The following is a 21,592-nucleotide window of genomic DNA, read 5'->3' as shown; positions in this document are numbered from 1 at the left end:
TGAAATTTTCCCCAAATAACACAGAATGAGGAACACTACCCAACTTACTCTTTGGGGAAATGACAGCCTTCTTAATAACAACAAAAATAATGGCAAGGATAGATCAAGAGATAATTAATAGCTCAATCTTATTCATGAACATAGATGTGAACTATATAAACAAAATAAGTAAATTCAATTCACAATGGTTATAGGTAACTCAGTGTGTATTTTTCAAAAATTCAAAATTAGCTTAAGATTTAAAAAATTATGTAGATGCAAAGCAATTCCAATAAGAATCATAAGAGGATTTATTTTTGGAACAAGAGAAACTGATCCTAATATTTTTATGGAAGGCTAGGAGGCCAAGCAAAGTCAAAGCACCTCTAAAGAACAATTTGGATGAGTTTGTCATAAAACTGCAGGTACATTAAGTAAAAAGCTGTATTAGTTATGTGAATGTGGTATAATTAATGACTGGACAGTTAAGAATTAGACTCATTCATAGATGCAAACAAGATTTAGTCAGAATTATAGATTATTGGGCTTTTCAATGAATAATGCTGTGATAACTGATTATCCAGAGCAGAGAAATTAACTTTTAACTCCTACTATATTAAAAAAATTAATTACACCATAAAAACAAATTTTAAATCACTTATGTCATTGATAATGTAATTTCATTATATAATGATTTTATGACAAATGGAAAAGACAAACTTTCATGGGGAAAGAAAATGTTAGATGAGTAGATATTTGATTTCTGAGGGAATTGGTTTCAAGGTAAAGATCATTCTATTAGTGGAGCTAGAAGTAAGGACAATGCCTCATGCAGGTGAAGTATTTAGGTAGGAAACTCAAGAGGAGAAAACAGAACCATAGCAACTCAGATGCATGGAATTAGTAAAAATCAGGGGGAAATGTTAAGCATGGTGGGGGCCTCAAGTATTTGAACGGTGACCAATTTGGGCTCAGATAGTGATACTGCTCTCTACAAGGCTGGGCTTCAGGTATTCATAGGGAAGGTCTAGCTGCTCATTCCGGGCCACGATTTCCTTTTCCAGTTTGTCCAGATCAGCCTGAAACTGGCTTAAAACAGCCTTGGGCTCAGGACCTGAGAAATACTCTTCTTTGTGATGCCCCAGTGGTACCTGAAGCAGAAAGAAAGGACCAATCATCTAGTTCTAAGACAAAGAGACCCAAACTCCAGTCCCTCACCCTTAAGTCTCCTTGTCAGCCATCAGTTCCCTCAGAATTCCAGAGGTTCCTTCTCACCATGCCTAGATGGGGCCGGCCCAGGAGCCATGTGATGGACATTTGAAGACTGGTCTGCCAGACATTCGGTAGTGAGCCCATCACTGTGTCCATTGTGACATCCTCCTTGGTGGTGGGTGGGGGCATCCGCATTGAGCACGGGGCATTAGGGACCCAGGCAAACCAGTCAAACTGGGGGAGGAAGAAACTGGAGTCACTCAGAAACTCTGATTCAGGACTCCAGACCGCAACTCTCTCCTTCAAGTGTCTCCTAGCCCAGAAGCTTTCTCTCAGAGACCCAGGGTCTCAGTCCATACCTGGCCTGAGTTGACTGCTGCATGCTGGGCAGAGCATGTGAAGATGCACATGGTAAGGAAATGACAGAGCTGAGCCCGAGACTGGAAGGAGACAGGGAAACCTAGAGAAAAGAACAAAGCATAGACACTGCAGTTCCAAAGGAGATAAGGAAATAAATGCTGATAGCTTGACATATCCACAAATTAGAACTAGATAATGTTAATTTATTCGAAAATTAATGGACTACTACCGTGTTTCCCCGAAAATAAGACATCCTCTGAAAATAAGACCTACTTACAGGTTTCCTTCTGAGTGAAATATAAGGCATCCCCCCGAAAATAAGCCCCCTCCCCCCTAGGCTAAACATGAGAGATTTGGTCCACTGATTCTGAAAGAAATGGAGTCACAAGAAATTCACCAGGAAATTCAGGAATTGGATTGTTATGATGATGTTGCAGAAGATGATGACGTGATTGTCATTGAATAAATGAGTAAATTCTTGATACTATAGGATTCACAGTTGTCTGGTTTGTGTTGACAACTACCGTACTACCGTTGCCGTATATAGGTAATAAATTTCCTTTATGTTCATTTAACAATAAATGTGTACCATATTCTTCTTCATGGAAAAATAAGACATCCCCTGAAAATAAGACCTAGCACATCTTTGGGAGCAAAAATTATTATAAGACACTGTCTTATTTTCGGGGAAACAGGGTATGTACTAGACACTATGTAGGCATTGGGAATTCGTGTGGGCAAAAGAGAATCTGTGTAGTGAGGAATGGTAATAAACAGAATAACTAAGTAAAATTACACACTGTTATATAGTGATAAGTATACTGTATAAGTAAGGCAGAAAAAGGAGATATGAGATGTAAAAGGTGGGGTGGCTCATAATTTAGTCAAGGAACTTGTCCTTGCTTTGCTGCTAACTGCATTACCTCAGACTGACTGCGTAGCTTCTCTGAGCTGCTATTTAGTTTACTCTGAGAACAGAGATAACAATAGTTACCTTATAAAGGGTATGGTCCATGGAGATAGTCCATATAAAGTCCCTCAGTCCATTGTAGCTATGTTTATAAGGTGGAGAGTGGGACGGCCTGAGAGGCTGTTTGGTCAAACATCCAGTATTCAAAAAGTGAGTCCGAGCGCGTCTCCGCAACTGTCTCCTCGTGGTGCGACCCTCGAGCCTCGCACTCGGCGTGGCGGCGGCGGGCGGCGACTGGAGGGAGCAGAAGCGAGCGGGCGGCGGACTCCATGGAGAGCGGCGGACGCCGGAGCACAGGCGGCGCTTCCTCCGCGGCACCCGGGCTCCAGTGACCCGCGCTCGCGCCTCGCCCCGCGTCGGAGCGGCCGCCGGCCCCGGGGCCGACCGGCTTCGCCGCCTGCCCACCCCGCGCCGACGCCTCGCCGCCCGGCACCCCTGCGCCCGCCTCGCCTCGGCCCCACTCCCCGGCGGGGTGGCGGCGGCCGGGCCCCCGCCGCGGCGCCTGGAGGAGCAGCGGCCGCCAGAATCCGCCTCTATGATGAAGTTCAAGCCCAACCAGACGCGGACCTACGACCGCGAGGGCTTCAAGAAGCGGGCGGCGTGCCTGTGCTTCCGGAGCGAGCAGGAGGACGAGGTGCTGTTGGTGAGCAGCAGTCGGTACCCAGACCAATGGATTGTACCAGGAGGAGGAATGGAGCCCGAGGAAGAGCCTGGCGGTGCTGCCGTGAGGGAGGTTTATGAAGAGGCTGGAGTCAAAGGAAAATTGGGCAGACTCCTAGGCATATTTGAGAACCATGACCGAAAGCACAGAACATATGTCTACGTTCTTACTGTCACTGAAATATTAGAAGATTGGGAAGATTCTGTTAATATAGGAAGGAAGAGAGAATGGTTCAAAGTAGAAGATGCTATCAAAGTTCTCCAATGTCATAAGCCTGTACATGCAGAGTATCTGGAAAAACTGAAGCTGGGTTGTTCTCCATCCAATGGAAATTCCACAGTCCCTTCTCTTCCAGATAATAACCCCTTGTTTGTAACTGCTGCACAGACCCCTGGCTTGCCATCTACTATAAGATAGAATGTGCAACCTCATGGGGAGAGGCTGCTCCATTTTCCTTGGCAAACATCTGAATGACACTTGCAAACTGTCTGAATTTGCCATACAAGGTTTTCAAACAATTTGCATGTTTTTCAGATGCTTTGTATCTTTTTTTTAATAGTGTAAAATATTTTAATAAGCCAAAGCCACGTGGAGTTTTGTTTTTGTTTTTGTTTTAGATGCCTTAACTGTGCCCTGACCCTCCCACCCTCTGTGTTATTTTGGTTGTCATTTTTGTTTCTCCAGTTTTTCTTCCTTTTGATGTCAGTCAGTGGTTTCTGTCAGATCACCTTACTTGTGGGTATGTTTTACCCCCCAATTTGTTTTCTCATTCACAGCATTAATGTATTCAACAAATCCTTCTGTTGTGGGAATTTGCAAAAATAATTCTTGATATTAAAGGAAAACTTTTTCATAGTATCACAATTTTAATTCATAAATTTCATATTTGAAATATTTCTTTATGGCCCAATATTTTGACAAAGGACCTAATTTGCTATTTTCAGGAATTTGCCAGCTAATTTGTTTCCATCTTTACAACTGATATTATGTCGCTAACATTGCTCAATAGCCCTTTAACACAAAATTTTAACTATTAGAGTTGGCAATTTTTAGGGAGGTATTGTAAGCAAAACACATGTAGCAAATACTTCATCTTATCATGAAATCTGGATTTATGGCATTTGAGTTAGCACACCCAATTGCCAATTCCTTTTATCCATAATCTGTTTACACCAAATATCTGAGAACTAAATTTCCCTCAATGTAAATTGCTTTTTAAAAATATATTTTCAGTTTTTGAATTTAGTGACACCTCTTTAAACTTGTTGGTCACCGATAACCAATCCACCTAGGTTTGGAATCTATAACCTCAAATGCCAATCATTGATGACGGCTTCACAATTAAAATGGCCTTCTTGCTGTTCAGCTGTTACAGACTTAAGATTGTTAGGGTACCTTTAGAATGTCTAATCTTTTATAGGTTGTCAAGAGGTACTATTTATCATATCACATACTTTTGGGGCACTGGAACATACCAGAACTAAAAATTACTGTGTCTTATATTTGTCTTTATATATTAAAATCAAGAATCCTATCTAAAATATATAGGTACCTTTCCTGAAACTTATGTATTTCCCCCAAACAGGCCAGGAATGAAACCTTTGAATAAGATGTGGGGTGGGGGATGAAGGCAAGATCATTCTGTATGTAAACATTAGCCTTTTGTAAATATTGTAACTGGTGAATATAAAGTAGAAAATAAGTATAGTTATACATTTGTCCTACAAATTATTAACCTTAAAAAATATAATTGCTGCTAAAAATAGAGTGCTGTTACACTTGAGGAAAATTGGTGCCACTTTATAAAATGAGATCTTGTGCCATAAATGCAGATGAACTAGATATAAACATTAGTTCACAAATTAATGCTGTCAAAGGAATGAGTAAATTAACCATTGACACTTCATTCTAAATTATGTGGTGTGGTCAAACACGATCGTCCAGAATGTTTGTTTTTCTTTGTACAGAGGTTATGTATTCTGGGAGTTTAAATTCCACAGATTGACACTTTCTATCAATCTTAAATGGACTAAGATTTCTAAGATATTTGTTCTCAGTAATCTCTTAAATTTCTTTAAATTACAGACTTAACACAGCAGAGAAACTGGATTGTTTTTGTATATAGGAATGTGTTCACCTGAAATGCTGTCACAGTGCTTGTGGGGAGGGGAAGTGGGTATCTTGTATATGACATTCTGAGAGTTAATGCATGAAATTATTTTATAAACTCTTAGATTATGTATTTGACCTGTAAAATATGTACAGTATTAATGTCAGCCATCTCTTAAAAGTGAGCCTATAAATATTGTTGTATAATTTCTTTGGTCAGAAACATTTGGATGAAGTAGTGCCACTCGAGTCAGGATTTCTTCAGTGCCATTTAGCAAACCAGCTGTCTTTAGTCTATGCAACTAGCAAAATTTGAATGATACAACAGAAGATTTATATTTTTCATGCTTTAAGTTTCTTGAGGGGTTGTTGGCTATTCTAGCAAAATTAAAGGAAGGGCCCTCAGGATTTCTGTTCAGAGAAAAAGCCTACATTTTCAGGCTCAACAGTTCACTCTACGATGGATAACAAAAAGTGTCTACTTATCTCAACTCTCGGGAGTGTTGGGATTGTTTGTGCTTTCTGTGGGGTACTTGGATAAAATTGGACAGCTAAAATTTTCAGTCCCATGTGCCTCCTAATTAAAATAAGTTTGTAAAGTGACTTGCAGACACAAAGTAGCAACTAGCCTGCATGTTGTTGGTTTTTTGGTTTTTGTTACAGGTGAAATTTTCCAACCAGACAGCTATTCAATTTTCCGGTGTTGACCACAGTTGTATAAAGAAACAAAACTGAAGGGGGGGGTGATTGTTGAATACACTTGAATTGCTTTGCATGGTCTCATTGAGATAATTGGTGTAAGAATCTTGACTTTTTTTATATATATATATATATATTTGGAAACATCAAATAAAAATGGAAATAAAAAAAAAAAAGTGGTTAAAAGCAGTAAGAGAGAGGTAGACACCCCCAAATAAAATGGCACAAAAGAATAACAGGCTTCACCCAAAGGAAGATATCCATGTGGCTACTAAACCTAGGACAACATATTCACAATATGACTGAAGTATTTTTTCAAATATTTGAGAATACGTTGATTATAACTCATACTCTGTAGACGGAGTTAAATGTATACAAGCACATTGGAAAAGTGTCAGAAAACACTAAAACTAAACATCACACACTATCCTACGATCCAGTGAGCTCACTTCTAGACACCTCCCCAACAGAATTGTACACACAACAATGTTCACAGCAGCAATGACATTAACAGCCTCGAAATGGAAACAATCCAAATGCCCATCAATGGCAAAAAGGAAAAAATAAAGCCTGTCATATTCACAAAATAGAATAATATACAATGAGAACAATGAACTACATGCTGCATGTCACAACAGCATGGGTGAATTTCAAAAGTATTTTGAGACATTAGTGATTGCATGTTTGTATTTTCATTTGTGTAAAGTTCAAACAGGTAAAACTAACCTGTGCAGGATGAAGTGGTTACCTTTGGTTGGGCAAGGACTAGAATAGCATACAAGGGGCTTTCTGGGCAGCTGGTAATGATTTTTGTTCTTTGTGCTCATTATATAGGTATGTCACCTTACTAAAAGTTCAATTTGTAGGTCAATGATTTATAACATTAACTTTTCTCCATATTTGTTTTATTTTAATAAAAGTCTTACTCTTCCCCAAAGTCATTAAGAATACCAAGATTGTGCTAGCTGGTTTGGTTCAGTGGACAGAGCATGGGCCCATGGACCAAATGGTCCTGGGTTCAGTCCTTTCAAGGACATGTACCTCAGTTGCAGGCTTGATCCCCACCCAGGTCCTGGCATGTGTGTGAGTCAACCAATTAGTGTGTCTCTCTCACATAGATATTTCTCTTTCTGAGTCTCTCCCCATCCCTTCCACTTTCTCTAAAAGTCCATGGACAAATATCCTCCAGTGAGGATTAACAACAAAAACAAAAGAATACCAAGGTTTCCCTCCCATTCCCAGAAAATAGTTTCAGGTATCTGGGCTATATTGCAGAAGAAAAGAGAAGTCATAGACTCATGTTGGAGCTGGAACAGCACCAAACCCACTGTCCTATTCACTCAATTTACAGTAGAGATGATTCTCAGGAAGTTTAAGGGCCTGCCCACCTCTTATATTTGCTGGTCAAATTGGGGAGGTAAGTTTTTGGAGCGGGGCATATGAACACAATCATTTTACATTGATCGCTTTACACATGTGTCTACTTTTCACATTCATTATTTCATTTGGGATAAGAGTTATATTCACTTCAGAGAAAGGATATTAACAGTCAAAGAGATTAAATGGCTTTCTCAATAAATAGGTCTGGGAAGAGAAAATATTAACACACTGTCTCTAATGAGAATGATGAGAGAATGATGGCACAAAGAGAACCATGAAAGCTCAGGGAGAAGATTGTGAGTGCAAGTGGTTAAAACTCACAGTCAAATAAGTTTTACAAGTGCTCTGATGTGGATATTTCATGGGGAGAAGCACGAAGGGGAGAAGGAGAGGGTCTTTTGTAGCATGTGGAGCCCGATGGCCAGAACTGGGACATACTACAGAGATTTTGATCACGAAGGATCGTTGAGGTGCTGTTGGATGAATGGTGAAAGTACAGCCTTAAATACTTTGAGGTAAGAGGAGGATCCAAGATGTCTGCTCGGGTAGACATCTAACTGCAGCAGCACACAACAATTTCAATGGAATACAACTAAAATGTAGAGTGGACATTGCCCAGAGCTACAGGTAGTCAACTGACTGAAAATTCTACAACAAGAAGGAAAGAGAAAACCAGAAGGAAAATCAGAGGAGCTGAAAAAAAGCCTAAGGTACGGAGACATGTTGCGCGCCTGCACGCATGCGTGCGCGCGGAGAGGTCGTAGCCGGAGAGGAGGAGAGGGCTGGGTGCTGCCTGGCGTTCCCTAGCAGGAAGGAAATAAAACCCCCAGCCTGGGCTGAACCCCCGAACCGGCAGCGCTGAGCCCCAGTTATGGGCCAGACCCTGGGGACCCAGGCTCCGGCAGGGGGAGACGGGGCTGTGAGGCGGAATCCCAGGGGAGCAGCAAAAAGCAGGGCCCCCGGAGTCGTGCGCACACTGCGCGCAGAGGACTGAATGTTGACTCTGATGCTGGATTACCCTAGCTGGAAGAAACAAAGCCTCCGGCAGCGCTGAGCCTCAGTCCGGACTGCTCTGAACCCCAGTTATAGGCCAATCCCTGGGGACCCAAGCTCAAGCAGAGGGAGACGGGGCTGTGAGGTGGAGTCCTGGGAGAGCGGCGAAAGGCCGAGCCCCGGGAGTTGCGCACATTGCTTGCAAGGGAAGGAATGTTGACTCTGATGCGGGATTGCCCTGGCGGGAAGAAACAAAATCTCCGGTGGTGTTGGGCCCTAGTTTCGACTGCTCTGAACCCCAGTCCTAGGCCAGACCCTGGGGACCCAGGCTCAGGCAGGGGGAGATGGGGCTGTGAGGCGGAATCCCAGGGGAGCAGCGAAAAGCGGAGCCCCCAGAGTCGCACACACTGCGCGCAGACGCACACAATGCATGCAGAGGACAGAATGTTGACTGATGCTGTGAGGCGGAATCCCAGGGGAGCTGCGAAAAGCGGAGCCCCCGGGGTCGCGCACACTGCGCGCAGAGGACAGTCTGTTGACTCTGATCGTAGACTCCCCTAGCAGGAAGGAGAAAAAAAGCTCCAGACTGGAGGAATGCGACGAGGAGCAGGAGCCCCTGCCAGACACCGGCCAGCCGGGCACCAGCAAGGAGCTGGGCGACGGGGCCCCCCCGGGGGGGGGTGCCCCTGAGCCTTCGACCGCTGAGCGCAGGCAATGGAGCCAAGGCCGGGGGCTGCTTCCTGGGTGGCGCCGACCCCAGCAACAGGCTGAAGCAGTGCAGGAGCCCGCGGAGAACAAAGGGGTGCCACAGGCCAACCTGCTGAGCTCCCAGGACAAGGAGGAAGAAACCAAAGAAGTTCTCAATGTGAAGAAATCAAGTGAGAGCAAAAGATAGTAAAATTACTTAAGAAAGAATACAAAGAAGATCTTGAAAAATCAAAGACTAAGTCAGAACTCAACTCACCAGCCAACATTGCAACATAAATGCGTTTTTTAAAAAAAAAAAAAAAAAAGGACAGAATGTTGGAACGGTGGCGGCCAGGCCTAGAGTGGCCAGGCACAAGGCAGTGGCAGCCGGGCCTGGAGCAGCAACGGCCAGGCCCCAGAGCAGCAGCAGCCTGAACCAGATCATCAACAGCCAGCACTGGAGCAGCCAGACCTGGGGCAGTGGCAGCCAGGCCTGAGGCGGAGGTGGCCAAGCGCAGGGTGGCCAGTCCAGGAACACCCAGACCCGTTGTGGCCGGGCCCGGAGAAGCCGGGCCGAGAGCAGCTGGGTTGGGAGCAGCCAGGCCCAGAACAGAAGTAGCCAAGCCCGGAGCATCCAGGCCGGGAGCGGCCAGGCTCGGAGCAGCAGCTGCCAGGCTGGGAGCGGCCAGGCCCGGAGCAGCGGCTGCCAGGCTGGGAGTGGCCAGGCCCGGAGCAGCCGAGCCTAGTTCGGCCAGGCCCGGAGCAGCCGGGTCTGGTGCAGCCAGGCCCGGAGCAGCAGCCGCCAGGCTGGGTGTGGCCAGGCCCGGAGCAGCGGCTGCCAGGCTGGGAGCGGCCAGGCCCAGAGCAGCCGGGTCTGGTGCGGCCAGGCCCGGAGCAGCAGCTGCCAGGCTGGGAGCAGCTAGGCCCGGAGCAGCGGCTGCCAGGCTGGGAGTAGCCAGGCCCGGAGCAGCTGGGTCGGGTGCGGCCAGGCCCGGAGCAGCAGCTGCCAGGCTGGGAGCGGCCAGGCCCGGAGCAGCCGGGTCTGATGTGGCCAGGCCTGAAGCAGCGGTTGCCAGGCTGGGAGCGGCCAGGCCCGGAGCAGCCGGGTCTGGTGTGTCCAGGCCCAGAGTAGCAGCTGCCAGGCTGGGAGTGGCCAGGCCCGGAGCAGCCAGGTCTGGTGTGGCCAGGCCAGGAGCAGCAGCTGCCAGGCTGGGAGCAGCCAAGCCCGGAGCAGCAGCTGCCAGGCTGGGAGCGACCAGGCCCGGAGCGGCCGGGCCCGGAGCAGCCGGGCCCAGAGCAGCCTGGTCGGGTGTGGCCAGGCCTGGAGCAGCATTGGCCAAGTCCAGAGCAACTAGGTCGGGAACGGCAGTGACCAGACCCAGAGCAGCTGGTTGTGGAACGAACCAGAGCAACAGAGGCCATGCTCGGAGCAGCCAGGCCCGGAACAGCTCGCTCCTTGCCTGCCCCTGCCCCACAGCTGCCTCTCAGACATGACTGGAAACTTTTGCGGGAACTCGAGGGTCTGCTGAATCAAGTGATGAAGGCTTAGATCTGGTTGTGTTGAGTTAGTATAGCGCTGGGGTGTTGATCTGTGAGTACCTTGGGTGGGGCCTGGATGAGGCTGTTTGACCTATTTGGAAATGTCTTTTGTGTGAAGTGTATCATTGGGCATGAGGAGGTATTATTGATATGAGAAAATGCTAAGTAACAGATTTACTATCTGAAAAGGGATTTACTATCGGGGTAACGGAGGGAGGAAGAGACTGAACATAAATTGTGCACCTATGGATGAGGACAATGGGGGATGGGGAGGGGGCGGAGGGTGGGGTGGGAACCTGGTGGAGGGGGGAAGAAATGAGGAACCTTTGTAATAATATGAACAATAAAGATTGATTAAAAAAAAATACTTTGAGGTAAGACTCCACTCTAGGGTAAGCATGTGGTTTACTGATGTTAGCATCCTGGGGCCCAGTTATTGGTAAAAACTCTAAGTTATTGGCTACAGTCATAGCATGGAGGGGGTAGAAGGGATTCAAGGTATTGGTGTGAAGTGTGAAGGGGAAATGAGTTAAATGTTGTTTCAAAACAGTCCCAGCTGCCTATGTGCACTAGAGAGAGGAATATTAATATTGGAAGAGCTCAAGAAAGGCTATTTCTTCATTGTGGATAAAAAATGGAGAAGGGGACCTGAAGGTAGTTAACCAGTGAGTAGGGCACTTTTGCCTAAGGAACATGAATTCCAAGGATCATGACACTGAGTTTGGGGTTAAGTCAAAATATATACAGTATTGAGACTACATTTAGCAATGACCTTGCACTGTGGCAGGTGTGTGTGATGTCTGGATTCTTTCTGTGTGCTGGACAGTAGAAGGAAGGAGGAAAAGGGAGGGAAATCTAGGATGGGCTGTCATGGGCTTTGGTGGGAATAATCTTCCCATTTCTATCCTTAAGTAAGAAAATAGACAATCATTAGGAGAGAGCCTGGCAGGGCCTGGGCAGATTCCTTACCTGTGGTTTTTGACTTATAATTCCCACTGGCAGGTGAGGGGCATCTATGAAAAAGCATGAGGGTCTCTGAGGAGGGCAATCCATGGGTTTCTAGAATTGTCCTGAGCCTTAGGAGATGGGAATAGGATTCAGATGTTTCATGTATGGAGGAATGGGAATGATGAGGGGTTGGGTTCATGTCCCCAGAAGGGCAAGACTGAGAAGGGGTTCTCAGCAGAGTGTCCAAGGAGTTCTCTTGTCTGGGGAGGGATCTTACCTCGGTCCTGGGCCTGGCACAGCCCCACCTCAGTGATCTCCCGACACCAGGCCTGCAGCTCAGGGTCCCCTCTCATGACGTCATCCCCGTGGTAGAAGAGGTGGACGATCCCCTCCACGTACCTGCCCAGAAGAGAAGGGAGCTGAGCTCCTTGAGAGGAGAAGGCTCTAGCCTCTGACTGTTACTCATTTTCTGCGGCATCTATCCATCTGATTCTCACTGGATTTGGGGACAGATCTGACAAGGCTTGCCTTTTGGGACATCTCCTAGTTCTTTGTACACACTAGTTAATAAAGGAAGAAAATGTGGATCATTAATTTTAAGAATTCCAAACACATGGTTGATAGTCGCTTTAACAAAATCCCCAATTCCACCAGACCCCTTGGTTTTACTCTCCCACACAACGCTGCCTGCTGTCTCCTGTAGCTTTCCCATTCTCAGATTCAGCCCACTACCTCCTCACTGTTCCTCATTTCTCCTTGATGGAGTCCTTTGCTTCTCCTATCTCAGCATTCTTGTTCTGTATTCCTTTGCCCTCATGGTGAACTCAGGTTAAAGCCCCATTCTCACTGTTCCCAATGTCCCTGTATTTCTCAGCTAGCACTCTCACCCACCGAGCAATGATGTCCCAGAGGCGTAAAGCATCATGGGCATAGAGAGCACTTGGGATTCCCATCAGGCCTCGGTCAGCCAGATCGTCAGGAGGACAGAGGGAGCGGTAAGTCAGCTGAGTTGTGGCCCGACGCATTAATTGCACATGGCCCCCTCCGCCTGAGCTGGTTACCTGTGCCAATAGATATGAGAAGTCTTAAGGGGAGAAACAGAGCTGGAGAACATGGCATAGTATATAAAGTGGTCAGATGTGGCCTTTTCAGATTCAAAGATATTGGGATAAAGGGACAAGTCTCCTGGGTTAAAGGGTCAGGACATTCACCCAGGGGCCTTGGAATCTTGAAAGTGACAGGAGGTCATGCAGAGCTGGATGATTAGGTATTCCCACACTCTATCTCCTTACCTTATCAAACACACCTCCATCTGAGATGAGTTGGTTCCGTGCCCTTGTGTTGATGTCCAGGGTGTAGCATGTGTGTGGGATCAGGAGCTGGATGGAGAAGGTTGGAGGGGTGGTTTATGGAGGAAATACTTGGGTCCTTCTTATTTAGGGAGTTGCACTCAGCATGGTGACTTTCTTTCATCTTGATACTTTCGTACCTGCTAGTGCCTTTGCAGGCGGGTCTGCTTTTGTCTTTCTGTTCTCTCAGTCTCATGTTCTCCTATTCCCCTGTGACTTGAGCTTTGGCATATGAGACCTGTATTTTAATATACGCTTCACCACTTAATTTTGATACTTGACCAAGATAATATACTCTCTAAGCATCCAACTCTTTATCTCTTTACAGGGGATGACAATAAGGTCTCATCACAGGCGCTATGGTGATGCTTCTTTGTATAACATATGAGAGTGTTCAGTACATTGCCTAACACACAGACATCATTGAACAATAGCTGTTATCATTACATTTATTATTTCCCCCTTGAGTATAGATGTTCTATGGGAATCAGCCGTTTAACTTTTGATTTAAAAAAATAATATTTCTATCATTCATACCCTTATAGTTTCAACTGGTCTTTCTACTAATTTTCAAATATGTTCCTTCAATTTCTAATTATTTTACTTTTTTAAATTTTTAAAATTTTAGGGTAAGGGGTGGGATGGGTTGTTGGAAACTGGGTGTAAGCTGACAGACTCTTGAATTTTTTAAATTTTAGGGTAAGGGGTGGGGTGGGTTGCTGGAGACCGGGTGTAAGCTGACAGGGTCCTTGAACTTGAATGGGGCTAGCAAAGCTAGCCCACTACCCACACAGTTTTTCCAGACTTGTTTGGATGGTGACTATCAGTAGAATGAGAACAACCTTTCATGGCTTGCCAAGAAGTCTGTAACTATTTACTGAGATTTGCTATACCAAGAATTTGTCCTTCTGCTCTGTCTCTCCCTTAAATATTAAGAGGAACAAAGAGTACATTCCTCTTGACAGACTTCCTATTCAAGTGTTTGTGTATAAAAGGCATTACACAGTAAATAAAGATGCTGCAGTCGGTCAATGGTTACCTGCAGTCCTCCTGATCCCGCTTTCCTGACTTTCTTTCTTTTCTCAATTCCCACCTCCCTACCTCAGCCTGGTCCAACCTGTCAGGCTGGCCCTGGCAGAGGGTAGGGTACTTTTAGAATTAAAGGAACCAGAAAAAAACCAAGATGGCGGCATAATGTATACACCTGAACATGCTGCCTCTCACAACCACACCAAAACTACAACTAAAAGACAAAACGTCTATCACCCAGAACCTTCTGAAAGCTGGCTGAGTAGAAGTCAGACAACTAGAAGGAAAGAGAAAAGAGCATTGAGACATGCACAGGCACCAAAAAGCTAAGGTACGGGAGGCATGTGAATCTTGCAAATTGGGCTGGCAGCTGGCAGCTGGACATGCTGTTTTGTTTTTTTTTCAACCAGAGGGGAGACACAAGCTTCCATTATTCTGAACTCCAGTTTCTGGTGACACTCTGGGAACCCAAACTCCTATGGGGAGAAGCTGGACTGTCTGCCATCAGGTCAGAAAGTGAGGCTGACTTTCTTGCAGAGGTGTGTGCAGAAATCATTGTTTACTGCGTTGGGGTGTGGAAACTTGGAGACTCAAAGACGGCTGACTGACAGCCATTGCTGTTTGCCACGCCCTAACCTAGTGATTCCCTGAGACCCCACCCCGCCCAATTTACAAACCCACCCAAGCCCTGCACAGCGGCTTTTGCATATAAATAGCCTACCCTATCGCAACTTAACCTAACAAACTGCAGCTCTGGTCAGACAGCTCCAAAACCTCCAACCAAAGAGGACAAATCTGCAGATCATGCTGTAGCTCCTGCTGGGTGGCCTCAGACAGTAGTTGACCTGCATCCCATTGGAGATCCAGAAGCCAGTGTACCTAGTGGTCAGTGTGAGATGACACCAGATTTCAACTCCTTATATCCATAAGTGACGCATTCAAGAGGCAGACTCAGTGAGCATCAAACTCCATGTACCTAAAACTGAGCATCTCATCTTTCACCTTAAACTGGATTTTCTCGTTTGTATTATTTCTGACAATTAATTGGTCCTGATCTTAAGCCTGTATTATTTTCCTGCTGCTCTATATGTGAAGTGTCATCAAGATTCCAAAAACATTTTTTTTTTTTCAAGTGTAAGGCTATTTTTGCTGCCTTCTGGCTAGCAATTGATTCTAGGCTCACTTAAAAAAAAAAAAAAAAAACAACAATATTTCTAGATCAGTTAAAAAGTATCTACCAAGTTGGCTCCTCATGGTTGCAGCAGCTCAGACCTCTGAGCTTTCTCTCCAATCTTGCACCCAGGCATGCCACAACTACCATTTCCTCATTACAAGGTCTTTGCATTTTCCTTTCCATTTATCTAACTACCATGCCACGAACCTCTCATTGGCAGGTTAAATAACCTCTTGGGCTACTCTTTTATCCCTTTCATCTTCTATTTAATGATTCCTAAGTTGTGGTGGAACATTCTCTATCCAAATTATAGTGCTTATTGCTTTCTTTCTTGATTTCAAAGTTTATTTCTAGATACTGTCATCTGGTTATTTTTTATGTGTACCATTTGTTTTCCCAGTTAAATGCTAACTTTCTGAACACAGAGCAATACTTTTTGAAAATCAAATTATATTCCTTCTCTACACCAGACTCTGTTGGAGAATATCAGAGCTGCCTTACAATAAATGCAAAATATATGCTAAGTGAGCTGACTTAATACAATAGTTGGCATCTCTCTGCATTTTTTTTTTAAAAAAGCTGCATGAAAATCTATGACAATCTCAAAATAAAGATAATTTAAACACTAGAGATAAAGTCACAAGGCTCAAAGTCCTGACAATACCATCTCCTCTTCTCCATTCTCAAATTCCTATAAAGATTTTTTTTTTTGTTACAATAACATGGACACTTGCTCAATGAAAAGAAACCTTGTTAATATGTTCCCAAACAGATGGCTTAGGCTTTTTAAATCCTGGAGAACTGTTGCACATTTCCTTTCTCTGGGATGTGAGATGGGAAATAGAGGGTAGAGAATGTACCTTGAAGACAGGGTGCAGTCCTGGGAGGCACCTCATGGTGGCCACAGTGAAGACCTCAGCCAATAAGTGAGTGTTCAGCAAGTGATACTGGAGCTCATGTAGATGGAAATCTGAACTTCGGACCCAGGTCTTTGCCAGGAGCCAGGCAAGTGGAGGATCTGAAGGCAGGAACAGTGGTGGGATGGGGTTGCTGGGATTGGGAGGTTCGATCTGCAATGAAGATAAATTAAGCATCCATTAACATTAGTATATGTTATACAATATGCTTAGTATTCTGGGCGAAACACTGGTCACTAAGATTGTTATCTCCCAGGTTATAATCTAGTAGGAGGAATGAGGAACGTTCCACTCATCCATTCACTAGCTGTGGGGAAGCGTGAGTGCTTTACTGGTCAGGCTCAAAGCCAGAGGAATTGGAAAGAGGTGACCAGTAGAACTGAGAGAAACCCGATGAGGGTATAAGTTAGGATGGTAGAATAGAAAGGAGAATCGGGACGTGTGAGAAACCTGATAGCTCTCATCAATTGATTGGTGAGATTCAAAGGTCAGAAGAGATTGGTAGCCTTAGGGTGAGAACAAACAAAGACTCTGAAAAAGGCAATTTCAGGTGAGTATTGAGCAGGCTGCAAGGTTGTAAAGAGAGACTGGAGATGAGGATAGGTCTTATTGAGTGAGGCAGCGATAGATGACAAGAACCAGCTGTCTTTGTCCCTTGGCAGAGTGGGGGATGAACAGAGCAGTGTTGGGAATGGGATACCCAGGACACCTCACCTGGATGACCATGGGCAGCAGCTTCCCACTGGGCTCCATCTTCAGCATGACAAGGGGGGCAGCCAGGTATTGCTTCTCTCCTTGGATCATGTTGCCTTGAATTCCATCCAGTAGGATGAAGTCAGCCTCAAAAAGGGAACCACCCTGAGGAAAAGAGGACCATATCCACGGTTATAGTTGAAAGCATAACTCCACATGGCCAAGAGAAAGGGGCAGAAATGTAAAGACATCCACTCTCTTTTCTTGCCATATTGTACATCAGCACCAGAGTCCCAGTGGCAGAAGTGAAGGAAGCACCAGAGCATCAGGTTCAAGTGCTCCCATTTTTACCGGGAGGCTAAGACCCCATGAAAGGAGTCTTTCCTAGAGACATGGGGCTTGCTGGTGTCAGGTAGTTTTAGAAGTAGGTATGCCAGTTGAGTGTGTAACACAGGTATGCCACATTCTCCCCTTGTCAGCTTCTTTCCTCAACATCTCCTAATGGCTGGCTTTATTGGCAATATAAAGCCTTGATGCTTTTCCTTACATACTTTATCACCTCTAGGTTTTTCAAGCAGAGAACTCTGCACCCAAGGGCAATGGTTTCTACAGCCTCCCTTCCCTGACTCACCTTTGGTCCCTCCTCCTCACCCCCTCACACAGACAAGAAGACAATAAAGGGCTGGGAAGTGTACCTGGAGTTCTTTCTCCAGCTGGGCCTGAAGCTCCTCCATCCCCAAGGGCAGCACCAGCCGGGAGGGCAGAGAGGTGGAGCGCCTCAGCAGCATGGGGTTGGTCCCATTGAGGAACTGGTATCCAAAAAGCTCATCTTCCTGCCAGCGCTGGTGAACCTTCTCTGTGGGGTCAGAGTGAAGGTTAGGAGGAGGGTATTCACCACAGCACAATGTCCCTCTCCTTGAGACTCTACCCCAAGGATTTAGTCACATGACTCCTCAATATCCAGCCCATATATTTTCATTCATGAGGCCTCTGTGAGATTCCCTTGTATAAGTTCTTTTTGGGCAAGCAGTTCTGGGGACTAGAGAGTGTGACAGATAGCTCATTAATATGGCCACCAATGTGTTATGAAGACCTGGGGAAATAACTGACCAGCCAGGGCTGTCTTTTGTCCCCAGAAGATCTGATCAAAATCTTCCAGGCTGTTCCAGGGTCTCAGGAAGGCATACATATTTTTGAGGGCAATATCCATAAACCTAGAGCAGACATCAAGGATGAAATAATCAATTTACCAAATCCCACCTGTTTCTGGATCCACCAGCCCCACTCCACTCGGACCATTTCCTCACCCTGCATTTGCTGACCACTCATGGTCTAGCCTCTTCTGCTCATGGAATCTCATATTTGGAGGCAGGTCATCTATACCGTCTGCAGCAATTGTCATGGGTAACCCTTCCTTCCAGGTGGCCCAGCTAGCAGATGGGGACAAAGGTTAATGGAGGGGGTAGAAGTCATTGATGGAGGAAGTTGTCAGGGAAGGGGTGTGCATTTGGAAGGCTTCTAATAGGGCAGTTACCAGTAGATTTGCTGTCTTTCCTCCAGTTCCTTTTCTCGATGCTTCTGGAACACATCCAAGGTATTGTTTCCTGCCAGGCGGGCTGGGGAGACATTAAAGCAATTGACTTAAATGCTTTCTCCACTTTTATTCTATGCTCTGGCTTCTTCCAATATCCCATTTCTGAGTTGCGTGGCACCATACCTTTTTGCCTTTTTCTCTGGCTCTGTTTCCCCTGCTTATTTTCCTAGTCATTCAAGTTCACCCACTCCCTTTTCTTGTTTTCACCAATCTCTGATCTCATATTTGTCCTGAGAGGGAAATCCCATTTTGACATCCGATCATAATATTTAACTCAAATTTACCTATCTATCCCCATTCTTTATTATCTGTGAATTTCATTCTTAATCAGCTGAAATGTCACCATCTACCTATATTATCCAAAATTCTTTTGTTATTTTCCCCTGTTCTGGTTCTTCCCTGTCCACAGCTTAAGCTGTTTTCTAAAATGACATATTTCAAGTTAGATACACTTACATTCTCTGACAGCAACCTACTTCCACAGTCACCTGTTCCCTGGGACAAGGTATTCTCTGTGTGCCAAACTCAGAAGTGGATCCATGTTGCTGCATTTACCTGGCTTCACCTCACCTGTCCTTGACTTCACATAGTTTATAATTGGTCACCCGGCTTACTCCTGCCTCATCGGTACCTATACTTACTGGTGCCTCAGAGACATTTAGTTCAGGTTTCCTTTTTTACCTGTCATTTCCCTCAATTGTCTCTCATACTTATTTCCTAAGGTAACAGATTCTCTCTTTGCTGTCCTCATTCCTCCTCACCCGGTCAGTTTGCTCCCTGCCCTCCCAGGTGTCTTTCGATGTTGTCACAGCCAAACCAGCTCTTCAGGGGTCCCATGTGCTACCTTACCTGTCCCTGCCCTAACTTGTTCCCAGTCACATGGAGATCTCCTTTCCCCTTTACTTTGCTCTTCTGTTTTCCAGCATGGCTGCACATCCCATTCCCAGGGCACACCTTGGGAGGTGGGATCCACACATCCCTTATTTCCTTGTCCAGCCCCACTTCCTGCTTTTTCATTCTGTGTATAACATTCCCCTTGTTTCATGTCTTGTCCACTTTTAACCTGCTGAGCACGTGCTTTTTAACCCCCTAAGACCTTCCTCAGTGCTATCCCCTATCTTTCTCTTCCCTGTACACCCTAAGCCCTGCACCCACTTCCCCGAGGCGGCCCCTCACCGGTGCCCTCGGGCAGGGTCAGCAGGTCCTCGCCCTGCACCCAGCGGTAGCAGGGGAAGGTGGCCTCCTCCAAGGCTCCCGGGCCCTGCACGGTGATGCGGTCGCAGAACCAGGCGTCGTCCACCAGGGAGTGGTGTTTGCGCAACTTCACGAACTGCAGTGGCCCCAGGTCCTGGGGAACGTCCTGCTCAAAATCCTCCACCTGCGGGGACCAGAACCCGGTGAGAACCAGTAGCAGGGATCCGGGAGAGGACGCTTAACTGAGGGTGTGGGGTCCTCTGTGGAGTCTGTGGTTAAGGCCTTCAAATACAACTTTCGTCCCCTAACACCTGCGCCTCACAGCAACTGGAGGATGAGGGACGTATGGTGGGGCCAGTGGTGTCTTGAATGGGGGAATGAGCGTTGTCACCTACACTACTGTCCATTAACTTAGTTCACTGCTCCTGTGCTCTCAGAGCACCCTCCCGCTTTGAACACTGATCCTATAATGACACTGGTCTGGGGTTACTTGGGAAAGGAGTTGAGGCTGAGTGGAGGGGGAAGGGAGAAAGGGATTGAGCTCCTAGTGGGCCCTGGCTCTGACCCTCTCAAGTATCCAGGTGCAGTTATCCTTTCTCACTGGGAGTCCCAGCCAGCATGGATGCTCCCTTCCTGGCTCCGAGCATCCCTTGCCCGACCTATGCGACCTATGCGGCAAGCCCAGCCCTTCCAGATCCTGAATCCCAGCTTCCCCTGCCCACCTGGCCCCGCGCTGGCCGCAGCTGCAGCTCCAGCTCCACCTCCCCGCGCTTCCCCACCAGCCACAGCTGCACGCGGTTGAAAGACCCAGAGAAGTGCCAGGCTCCGGTGGCCACGTGGATGTGGTAGTGGCCCATGGCAGCAGGTGGGCTCTCCTGGGTGGCAGAGGTCCCGTTACTGGTACCAAAGATTCAGCGGCCAGGCTTTCTCCTGCTGCCTTAATATAGCAGGACTCCGTGTGCCAGCCCACTGCAGGACTGGGCCCCACCCCACACAAACCTGAACCTGGGATTAGTTTAGAGGGTGGGGGAAAGGCGGCTGCTTCTCTCTGCAAAGTGCTGAGAATGGGGCTTAGGGGAAGATGAGGGACTGAGCCTGGGTGGGGCAAGAGAGGGAGAGGGGCAGGGAGATTCCACCAGAGTTTCTTTCTAGGTTCTCATTTCCCCCAAACACACTCCCCCCCCCCCCCCCCTCTGGTTATACTAAATAGCATTTTCTGAAGGGGTCCTGGGTGCCATCCCTTTTCTTTCTTGCAGTGCCTGGTGCTTCTGGGAAACTGTGCTCACTTTCTATTCACCTACCACGTCTGTGTGCCAAAGGGGCACTGGGATTGCCATTGGGGGCTAGAGAAAGCCCTTTTTGCGAAACTTCAGAGGTCAGGGATAAGTCAGAGTGTTTCCTGTAATAAGCTCTCGGTGCCCATGCACCTAGAGTAGCTAATGCATTACTTTTCTCCCTTTTGCTTTCTATCCACATCCCCATCCTAGACAGACAACCAATGTCAATATCTACTGATTCTGCTTCTCTACTTCTTTCTGTTAATCAGATTGTTTCATACGATTTATGTAATTTCTTCCACAAAAATGGTCACACTATACATTTATTTTCTTGGAAGTTGCTTTCTACAGTTAACAATTTGTGATGAGACTATCTTCAGATCAATAGATGGAGCTCTAACTGCTCTCTTCATGAGCTTGACGGATTACCTGATTGTTGGTTTTCAGTATTAATTGTGATGAGTGCTTTAATGAACACTGTTATATATATATATATATATATATATATATATATATATATACCCTTATGTACCCTTATATTTATAGGATAGATTCCCAGAAATGAGATTTCACATTAAAATGCTTGTATATGTTGTATATTGGCTATCCCTTTTAAACCATGATTTTGAGGTATGCTTGACATGTAAAGTCTGTACATATGTGATGTATAAAGTTCAATAAATTTGCCAATAAGTGTACACCAATGTATATTATTGTCAAATTGCTTCCCCAAAGGCTGTAGCATAGTACCAGAGTGCCCTTTTCTCTGCATCTCCACCACCATAGAAAGCTATAATTTTTGTTTTAATTTGCCAATAGGTTAGATGT

General features: G+C 45.9%; 2 protein-coding genes across 2 annotated transcripts; one reads left to right on the top strand and one right to left on the bottom strand.

The window, feature by feature from the left end:
* Positions 1 to 950: 950 nt before the first annotated feature.
* On the bottom strand, positions 951 to 20,344 carry LOC311611266 (polyunsaturated fatty acid lipoxygenase ALOX12-like; the record flags this gene model as incomplete). Its single annotated transcript, XM_084863289.1, has 14 exons — positions 951 to 1,130; positions 1,255 to 1,425; positions 1,551 to 1,651; positions 11,815 to 11,936; positions 12,429 to 12,598; positions 12,830 to 12,916; positions 15,950 to 16,159; positions 16,721 to 16,864; positions 17,395 to 17,555; positions 17,810 to 17,913; positions 18,007 to 18,129; positions 18,234 to 18,315; positions 19,470 to 19,671; positions 20,210 to 20,344. 14 exons carry the CDS (start codon positions 20,342 to 20,344, stop codon positions 951 to 953), a joined length of 1,992 nt encoding a protein of 663 aa, XP_084719415.1.
* On the top strand, positions 2,681 to 6,166 carry LOC311611297 (diphosphoinositol polyphosphate phosphohydrolase 2-like). The gene has a single exon (XM_084863329.1). The coding sequence runs from the start codon at positions 3,057 to 3,059 to the stop codon at positions 3,597 to 3,599; it is 543 nt and encodes a 180-aa protein (XP_084719455.1). The 5' UTR covers positions 2,681 to 3,056; the 3' UTR covers positions 3,600 to 6,166.
* Positions 20,345 to 21,592: the final 1,248 nt, after the last annotated feature.

This window comes from Pipistrellus hanaki (genome assembly GCF_964339955.1).
Source record: "Pipistrellus hanaki genome assembly, chromosome: 16".
Lineage (NCBI taxonomy): Eukaryota > Metazoa > Chordata > Mammalia > Chiroptera > Vespertilionidae > Pipistrellus > Pipistrellus hanaki.
The sequence above is the reverse complement of the archived record's forward strand: the minus strand, read 5'-3'. Positions and strand labels throughout refer to the sequence as shown.